We start from the raw sequence: 10,443 nt of genomic DNA, 5'->3' as shown, positions 1-10,443 counted from the left end.
AAGTTGAATTGGCATCAGTTGTGTGATAGATATATTTACAACAATGACAAAAAAAAAAACAGTAGCTGCTGAGGCTGTTTACAACAAAACACCTCATGGGATTAGGTTCCTTGGTTTGGAGGTTTAGGGTCATGGTTTCATGAGACATCCCAATTAATTGCCCTAATAACGTGTATAATGCTTCTGTTCTACCTTCTAGTTCTTTTCATAGTGTCTGGGGTCTTAAAATCTTGCAAGCTTGCAAGCCATCCAAGGCACAATTTGTCTCTCTTTACCAGGAACAACAGAGGAAGAAGGAGAGTCAGGAATGTTGTTGTCATTATTGTTAGGTGCCTTCAAGTCAGTTCCAACTCATAGCAACCCTATGTACAACAGAATGAAGCACTGCCTGGTCTTGCGTCACCCCCACAATTGCTGCTATGCTGGAACCCACTATTGCAGCCACTGTGTCAATCCATCTCCTCAAGGATCTTCCTCTCTTTTGCTCACTTTACGAAGCATGATGTCTTTCTCCAGGGACTGGTCCCTCCTGATAACATGTCCAAAATACAAGAGAAAAAGTCTCCTCATCCTTGCTTCTAAGGAGCCTTCTGGCTGTACTTCTTCCAAGACAAATTTGTTCATTCTTCTGACAGTCTGTGGTATATTCAATATTTTTCACCGACACCATAATTCAAAGGTGTCAACTCTTCTTCTGTCTTCCTTACTCATTGTCCAGCTCTCACATGCATTATGAGGTGACTGAAAATACCATGGCTTGGATCAGGTACACCTTAGTCCTTAAAGTGACAGCTTTGCTTTTTAACACTTAAAGAAGTCTTTTGCAGCAGATTTGCCCAATGCAATGCATTTGATTTCTTGACTGCTGCTTTCATGGGCATTGATTGTGGATCCAAGTAAAATGAAATCCTTTACAATGTCAATATTTTCTCTGTTTACCATGATGTTGCTTACTGGTCCAGTTCTGAGGATTTTTGTTTTCTTTATGTTGAGGTATAATCCATATTGCAGGCTGTTATCTTTGATCTTCATCAGTAAGTGCTTCAAGTCCTCTTCACTTTGAACAAGCAAGGCTGTGTCGTCTGCATAATGCAAGTTGTTAATGAGTCTTCCTCCAATTCTGATACCCCGTTCTTCTTCATATAGTCCAGGTTCTCGGATTATTTGCTCAGCAACAGATAGAATAAGTATGATGAAAGGACACAACCTTGACTCATAACCTTTCCTGATTTTAAACTACACAGTATCTCCTTGTTCTCTCCGAACAACTGCCTCTTGATCTATGTAAAGGTTCCTCATGAGCACAATTAAGTGTTCTGGAATTCACATTCTTTGCAATGTTATCCATTATTTGTTATGATCCACGTAGCTGATTGCCTTTGCATAATCAGTAAAACACAGGTAAACATCTTTCTGGTATTCCCTGCATTCAGCCAGTATCCATCTGACATCAGCAATGATATACCTCATTCCACATCTTCTTCTGAATCTGGCTTGAATTACTGCCAGTTCCCTGTCAATGTACTGCTGCAACCGCTTTTGAAATGATCTTCAGCAAAATTTTACTTGTGTATGATATTAATGATATTGTTCAATAATTTCTGTTGGATCGCCTTTTTTTGGAATAGGCATAAATATGGATCTCTTACAGCTGGCTGGTCAGATAACTGTCTTTCAAATTTCTTGGCATAGACAAGTGAGCACTTCCAGCGCTGCATCCATTTGTTGAAACACCTCAGTTGGTGTTCCATCAATTCCTGGAGCCTTGTTTTTCACTGAAGTCTTCAGTGCAGCTTGGACTTCTTTCTTCAGTACCATTGGTTCTTGATCATATGCTACCTCCTGAAATGTTTGAACATTGACCAATTCTCTTTGGTACTGTTACTCTTTGTATTTCTTCCATCTTCTTTGGATGCCTCCTGCATCATTCAATATTTTGCCCTGGAATCCTTCAATATTGCAGCTGGAGACTTGAATTTTTCTTCAGTTCTTTCAGCTTTAGAAGTGCTGAGCATGTTCTTCCCTTTTGGTTTCCTAACTCCAGGTCTCTGCACATATCATTATAATACTTTACTTTTTCTTCTTGAGTCACCCTTTGAAATCTTCTGTTCAGCTTTTTTATTTCATTTCTTCCATTAGCTTTAGCTACTTGACATTCAAGAGCAAGCTTCAGAGTCTCTTCTGACATCCATTTTGGTCTTTTCTTTCCTATCTTTATAATGACTTCTTGCTTTCTTGTGAATGAGGTCTTTGATGTCATTCCACAACTTGTCTGATCTTCGTTCATTAACGTTCAGTTCATCATATCTAGAGATGGTCTCTAAATTTAGGTAGGATATACTCAAGGTCATACTTTGGCTATGTACCAGTGCAGAATGCTCTAGACATAATTATCTTGTATAATCCTCACAATATCCCTTGGAAAGTAGGTACCAATATTATCCTTATTTTATAAGAAACTGAGGTAACATGCCTACAATTGCCTCATAAGTATTGGTGGAACCAAAATTTGAACTGAGGCAGTCTGGACTGAGAAATACTATGTAATGTTGCCTCTTTGTGGATTAATAATTGTGGTAACTATATATCACAAAATTTCTAGGCCACCTCCATTTTCAAATAGTTTATACCACTGCCCTATATATATACTCAGGGTCTTCACACTGTGTTCTGACTCTGGGGTTTAGGAAATATGGTCACCATGGATATTATGGAAAGAGGAGCCAGGAAGCCTGGTTCTATTCTCAAGTGCCACTAGCTGAATGGTTTGAGACAAATCTCTGGGCCTTCGTTTCTTTACCTATGCAGTGAGAACAGTGAACAATATTCCTTGAGGAATTTTTCGACTTACAGAAGGATAATTCTTTTAAAAGATGTCCTACAATAACAGCTCAATACTACCCAGGGAGAGGAAAACATTTAAAAAGTAAGTGAATGGGTTTTCACCACAATTAAAAAAAAAGAATTGTAAAAAATAAAGGGAATAAGTTGTGTAAATTAATTAATTTTGGTGTTTTTAAATCTTTTTATAAAGGATGTTAAGTCTATAGACTTAGAAAAAACCTTAGTCATCTAGTGCTGCCATAACAGAAATACCACAAGTGGATGGCTTTAACAAACAGAAGTTTATTCTCTCACAGTCTAGTAGGCTACAAGTCCAAATTCAGGGCAGAAGCTTTAGCGGAGGGCTTCCTCTGTTGGTTCTGGAGGAAGGTCCTTGTCATCAATCTTCCCCTGGTCTAGGAGCTTCTCTGCACAGGAACTTTGGGTCTAAAGGATATTCTGCTCTCAGCATGGCTTTCTTGGTGGCATGAGGTCCCCCACTCTCTGCTCACTTCCCTTTCCTTTTATCTCTTGAAAGGTGATGCAGACCACACCCTAGGGAAACTTCTTTTACTTCAGATCAGGAATGTGTCCTAAGGGTGTTACATCCCACCCTAATCCTCTTTAACATAATCTAATAATGCCTCATGGAACACATGCAGAGATTAGGATTTACAACACATAGCACAATTACATCAATCACAAAATGGAGGACGACCACACAATACTGGGAATCATGGCCTAACCAAATTGATACATATTTCTGGGGGACACAGTTCAATCCATGACAATATTTAAATGTTCCTAAAAAGTCTGTAAACTAGTTTATAAGTAGTTTTATATAAGAAAATTTAAAAGTCAAAATAATTTTTCCTAAATTACTATGTGATATCATAATACTCCTTTTTTTCTTTAATTTCTAGAAAGTTGGGGATAAACCATACCTAAACCCGCTTCTTGACATGGTGTCAGAACAGATCCATTGCTGCGGTTTTGATTTATAGGAGAATCATGGTTCGACTGACCGTGGATCTAATTGCCAAAACCAGCAATTTTAAGCCCCGAAAAGAAGAAACTATTTCACAGTACCTGAAGAAAATAACTCATATAAATTTTTCAGATAAAAATATAGATGCAATTGTAAGAATTCTAAATATCTCCCATTTTCATATAATTAGCAATGTAAAATTCAGAAATTGATGTGAAGGCATACCTTATTAACTACATTTTGATTTTACTTATAGCTACATTTTAACTAGTAAGTTTGGATTTGTATTTTCATTTTAATTTCCTTTTTGTGATATTAAACTATTATTAAAATTTAGTCTAGAAAATATACCATTGAAATTTTTAAATATCTATGTTAAAAATATACATTACTGTTCCCCTAAAATACTAAATTTGAAATTATACTTTGTAAAATAATTTCAAAGATAATTACTTTTGTATTATTCCAAAACCTTGGAATATGAATGTATTTTTTACATATCAAAATGTTAAGAATTAATCTATGTGAGTACTATATTTCAAAGTTTAACAGTGATAGCTTTTTCACACATAATTTAACTGGTTATATACATACATATTATATGGATTAGCTATATCCGATTATTTGGATATACTCCGAAACTATGTTTTCTCAGTGCTAAGCTAATCCTTGGCTTTAATTTGGAAAATTTTAAAGGCTGCAATAACCCTTCGTACTTGTATCCAATGACTACGTTAAAATTTAAAGTCTATCAGTGAGAGAAATTTTCTTGGAAACAGGGACGACTGTAGGCTGCTTGAGAGCAGGTATCATGCCTGTTTCATTCACGTCACTCTAAATCCCCCATCCAATACGGTGCCTGACTCATGTTAAGAGCTTAATAGATACTTATTCAATGAATGAATGAAACACCAAAGCACCAGGTAAAATTGACCATTACAGAATGTTTGGTTTTTGCAGAGAGCCTACCCAACTGCCATTCTAGGTACCTCCTCAATTTCCTGGTGATCCTTCTCCCTGTGAATCCAGATGCCCAAACTCTAGTGTCTGTCTTGTTATTCAGAGCTCTCCACCTCATCATACCAAATAGACTTCTTTATGCCAAGAGCCCCATTTAATGCCTCAGTTAATCAGTCCTCCTTCAGTGTGGATGACGTTTGCTAGGAAGAAAGCAAACTGGCTAAAGTAATTCACATCAAAGAACGAAAAACTTGTAAACTTAAATTTCCCAAGCTGTGACTGTATTTTAAAAGATCATGTTAGCTTAATGAAGGCTGAGTATTTCTGAGCAGCACTCTACCTCCTGCCTACTACTCTAGGCTTACTCTACCACCACACTAGAAGTGACAGCCTTTTTAAAATGCCTTTATTTTCTTACTTTAAAAGTAAGTGGTGTGCATTTGTATAAAACGAATAAAAAGAAATTAACCTGTAATCCTACCATGCAGAGATAATCGTTATTAAAATTTAAGTGACGTCCTTCCAGTCTTTTTTCGAGGCATGTTTGCACATAATTTTACAATAGTGGGTCATAGTGTACTGTTTCCACGTAATTATGTATTATGGAGTCCATAAGATATTACTAAAGAAACTAAATATTTAATGGTAGTGTGGTATTCCCTTCTATAGCAATATCATAGTTTCTTTGTCAATCCATTATTCTTGAACATTTAGATGACTTCCAATTTTTCAGTATTATAAACCAAGACAGTTTTTTCCAATTCTACAGAAAGATTAAGCCTAGATTCATAACACTGGAGCAATAATTTGCTAAATGCTACAACTTCCAGAAGACCCTGATTGCTTCTAAGGAGAATAGTTTGCACTGCGAAAATCATTTTTAACAAATACATTTTTTAAAATATAATTACATAACACAAAGTCTTAGAGCTATTTTGTTATCATTCTATAGTTTTGTTTTGACTGTGCTAAGTACAGAGAAATGCTGTTCTTTTACATATCTGCAGAATGAGCAAGTGAAAAACTTTCTTAAAAACAAAAGTTTTCGGGGGAAATTAAATGTGACTTGTTTCTGTTTTCCTTTTAGGAAGATCTCTCTCTTTGCAAAAATCTTAGCGTTTTATATTTATATGATAACCGGATTAGTCAAATCACTAACTTGAATTTTGCCACAAATCTGACTCATCTGTACCTACAAAACAACTGTATTTCATGTTTAGAGAACCTCAGATCATTAAAGAAACTGGAAAAACTGTAAGTGCTTTTATTTTTAAGTGATGTAAATGTTTGCCATCATTACAGTACTTATATTTTATGCACACAAGCATTTCTATTATGTGCATTAAGTTCCAAACATAAACTGAGTATAAAATAGCGTCTGATTCTCACATGGGTTTTGTGGGACAGTCCTCAGTTTTTATTTATTCTCTTGTACTATTGAAAACTATTACCAGTACAAAATAAATTGTTTCACACTTAATACTCAATAGTTTTATTAAGCCTGATAACTTTCTTTTGCTGGTAGGTGAGTTGTCTTAAGGGCTTGTTGTTGTAATTGTTAGGTGCTGTTGAGTTAATTTCTACTCATAAAAAAACCCACGAACCCGTTGCTGTGGAATTGATTCCAACTCAGAGTGACCCTTTAAGGACACATAAAATATTCTCACTTAGGCTCACCTGGTGAAAAAGTCCTGTGGAACCTAGATGAGTTCTGTGCCTTTCAGGAGGTAATGTCTCAAAGGACAGGGTTGTAGAGGTAATAATGTTGATGTAGATTTTATTTTAAAAGGCATTTACTCCCTATTGAGGAGCCCTGATGCTGCGGTGAAAGATCAGCAGTTCGAACCCACCAGCTACCCCACTGGAGAGATATGACAGTCTGCTTCCATAAAGATTACAACCTTGGAAATCCTATGGGGCAGTTCTACTCTGTCCTATAGGGTCACCGTGAGTCAGAATTGACTCGACAGCAATGGGTTTTTTGTTTTTGTTTTTAATGATTGTTACTAGACAATGAAAACTGCTGGATCCAATTTCCCCAAATTGGAAGAACTATCAGTGCTTCTTAAAAAAAGTAGGTCAAAGGCCTCAGAATGGGGAGATGAGAGTAGGGTTGGCAAAGCTTATTCAAAATGCAGATTACTACATTCCAACCTTGACCTGCAAGTTGGAATCTCTGTGGGTTAAGTTCGGAAATATGCATTTTTAAACCTACAACCCAGGTGATTCTTATGCATCCCAACATTTGGGAATCACTGAAAAAGACTTATGGAAACCTTGGTGGCACAGTGGTTAAGAGTTCAGCTGCTAACCAAAAGGTCAGTAGGTTGAGTCCACCAGGCACTCCTTGGAAACCCTATGGGGCAGTTCTATTCTGTCCAACAGGGTCACTATGAGTAGGAATTGACTCAAAAGCAATGGGTTTGGTTTTCTGGTTTGATACAGAGTTTAAAAAATCCTCACAACTGGACCAATAAGCCACATTGTGATAAATGGGGAAAAGACTGAAGTTGTCAAGGATTTCATTTTACTTGGATTCGGAATCAAAACCCATGGAACCAGCAGTCAAGAAATCAAAAGGTGCATTGCATTGGGCAAATCCACTGCAAAGGACTTCTCTAAAGTGTTGAAAAGCAAAGATGTCACCTTGAAGACTAAGGTGTGCCTGACTCAGGCCATGGTGTTTTCAATCACATCATATGCATGTGAAAGCTGGACAATGAATAAGGAAGACCATAAGAAGAACTGACGCCTTTGAATTGTGGTGTTGGCGAAGAATATTGAATATACCATGGACTGCCAAAAGAACGAACAAATCTGTCTTGGAAGAAGTACAACCAGAATGCTCCTTAGAAGCAAGGATGGCGAGACTGCGTCTTACATACTTTGGACGTGTTGTCAGGAGGGATCAGTCCCTGGAGAAGGACATCGTGCTTGGTAAAGTACAGGGTCAGTGGAAAAGAGGAAGACCCTTAACGAGATGGACAGACACAGTGGCTGCAACAATGAGCTCAAGCATAACAAGGATAACAAGGATTATAAGGATGCCGCAGGACCAGGCCGTGTTTCGTTCTGTTGTGCATAGGGTCGCTATGAGTGGGAACCGACTCAACGGCACCTAACAGCAATACGGAGTTTAATAAGGACCATTTCAATTCTCTTACTTAAAAAAAAAAATTTTTAACTTGTTTCTTAGATTAAATAGCATGTAAGAATAAATTGGTCATTTAGATGAACTTCTCATGAATTCAGTTAAACAACATTCTGCATGTATAAATTTAGCATAGCACAATGGCTTTTATCATTACGTTTTTATCATGTTTACGTCCTCAAAAATGTTTATTTAGAATTACGTCTTTGTTTTGCAGGTATCTGGGTGGCAATTACATTGCTGTCATAGAAGGTTTAGAAGGATTAGAAGAACTAAGAGAGCTTCATGTTGAGAGTCAGAGGCTTCCACTAGGAGAAAAACTTCTGTTTGATCCAAGGACTCTCTATTCTCTGGCAGTAAGGACCATTTAAGTATTTTGACAAGGAATATAGTGATAACATGCTATAATGGAAAAGGAAAATGGTGAAGTGTATTTGGACATTATAAATACTCTGCATGTGTATTATGGCCAGATGAGAATTTATTTAAGGGATAAAGCTAACTTTTCCCACATAATTTTTCAGAGACTCAGCATCTATAAAGTCGGGATAACTGAAGGATCAAATGAAGGATGTGAAAAGGTTACATAAACTATGAAGTTCTAATACAGATGTTAATTCATTCACAATTTGGGCCTTGATGGTTATCAATTTAAAATTGTAGGGAAAAGCCTAAGGAAAGAGGAGCGCCCAATTATCTGATGACTTTTAAACCACCTAGACAGCCATCAAAGGAGCCCTGATGGCAAAATGGTTAAGCGCTTGGCTGCTAACCTAAAGGTGAGCAGTTCAAACCTACCAGCCACCCCGAGGGAAGAAAGGCCTGATGATCTGCTTCCATAAAGATCACAGCCTAGAAAACCCTATGGGGCAGTTCTACTCTGTCAGATTGGGTTGCTATGACTCAAGGGCACACAATAACAGAGAGCCATTAATATAATAAGACACTTTCTTCCTGGATTCTGATTGGATTGTAGGTTATGCTACAAAGGACTCTGCCTCATCAGAACCACGTAGGTCTGAGAGCACTGGGTTCAAGAGTGACATAAGTAACTGTGTCATCTAACAACCAGTCACCTCATACAGAGGTCCCACAATGACTTGAGAAGTTAGAGGGTACCACTGAGGTACTTGCTAATCCTCAGGATAGGGGATTTGTTGGGATATTGTAAAAATGGTGCAGCAGCATTTGACCTTGACTAACTTCACAAGAGGCAGGAGAGAGAATCAAGATCAACATCAGCCCAGCACTGATTCCTATGAGGTGGAGGTCAAACATACCTCCACCCTCCAACCTTTTTACCAGTTCTGACACCAGCCATCCCTCTCATTGCACTCTACGTTTTTGCTGGGTTTGATAATTCATTGCAATGGCCACACAGAACTCACAGACAATATGATTATGGGGTTTATTAGGGAAGTAACAGGTTACAACTTGGGATCAAGATCAACAGACTACAACTTGGGATCAGGATCCGGAAGCATGTAGGCAAAGTCTCCCTTCTTCAGTGCAGGACAGCCTTCTCAGCTACTCTTAGTAATGCAGGGCTCCTCTCATCCCCCTGAAGACAGGCTCCTCTCAGGCCCCTGAGGACAGGGTCCTCTTGGACCCCCAGGACAGGCCTCCTCTTCTGTCCCTGGACCCTTGGTCCTATTCAGGCCTGGCCTCTGCCCTACTCAGGCAGGTGTTAGAAACCTCCTCAGGTCCAGGGGTAAGCGCCCAGAGGCCACCCCACTCTGCCAGCAAACTTCCTGCCTGAAGGCTCTCAGCTCTCTCACTCCATGGGTTGGCATGCCCACTGTAACCACTTCAGTCCATGGGCTAGAAAGTCCACCACACTGTCTCGAGCCAGGCTTATGGTTCTGCTGCTACCATTTCTCTGCCACTGCTTCTCATCATCTTGTGCCGTCTCTGGTGTTACAGCTCTCTCTCTCTGTCTCCTGGGTCTAGGAGGGTCTCAAAGCAGGGACCCTGGGTCCAAAAGATATGCTCCACTCCTGGCTCTTCTTTCTTGATGGTAGTGAGGTCCACTCCTCACTCTGGGATTGGCTCTCTTTTTAAGCCTAGCAGGATGGCAAAACTAACCAATCCCCTTGTTAGGGTTCTCACCCGCACAGGGGTTCCATGCACCTTATTTGCATTATTAGTAATGCTGTTCAATCCCCTTGGTGGGCCACAAGCACCTTATCTGCTTAGTCCCACCCAATCACTGTATGGGAGGTACAAGAGCATGCATGGGTAAAATGGCCATATTAAGTAATTCAGTGCACAACAGATAGGCTGGCTTCAATTTGGGGGCAGTAGAAATAAATGCCGTAGGTGGTGCAAGCACTAAAAGCACTCAGCTGCTAACCAAAAGGTTGGAAGTTCAAGTATGCCCAGAGGCACCTTGGAAGAAAGGCCTGGCAATCTGCTTCCAAAAAATCAGCCACTGAAAACCCTATGGAGCACACTTCTACTCTGACACACAGGGGGATACCATGAGTCAGAATCAATTTGTCAGGAACTGTGTGGATCATAA

At 38.9% G+C, this 10,443-nt stretch overlaps 1 protein-coding gene across 1 annotated transcript in view; it reads left to right on the top strand.

Annotated features, from left to right (window-relative positions):
* Positions 1 to 3,818: 3,818 nt before the first annotated feature.
* The window catches only part of PPP1R42 (protein phosphatase 1 regulatory subunit 42), a 64,992-nt gene continuing 58,367 nt past the window's right edge, over positions 3,819 to 10,443 (top strand). The window contains exons 1-3 of the mRNA XM_023545748.2: positions 3,819 to 3,963; positions 5,859 to 6,025; positions 8,140 to 8,278. Coding sequence (XP_023401516.2) covers positions 3,835 to 3,963; positions 5,859 to 6,025; positions 8,140 to 8,278 — 435 coding nt within the window. The 5' untranslated portion in view covers positions 3,819 to 3,834. The remainder of the gene's footprint in view (positions 3,964 to 5,858; positions 6,026 to 8,139; positions 8,279 to 10,443) is intronic.

The sequence above is a fragment of the Loxodonta africana genome, chromosome 14 (assembly GCF_030014295.1).
Source record: "Loxodonta africana isolate mLoxAfr1 chromosome 14, mLoxAfr1.hap2, whole genome shotgun sequence".
In the NCBI taxonomy this organism is placed as follows: Eukaryota; Metazoa; Chordata; class Mammalia; order Proboscidea; family Elephantidae; genus Loxodonta; species Loxodonta africana.
This window is presented reverse-complemented; position numbering and strand designations above follow the sequence as displayed.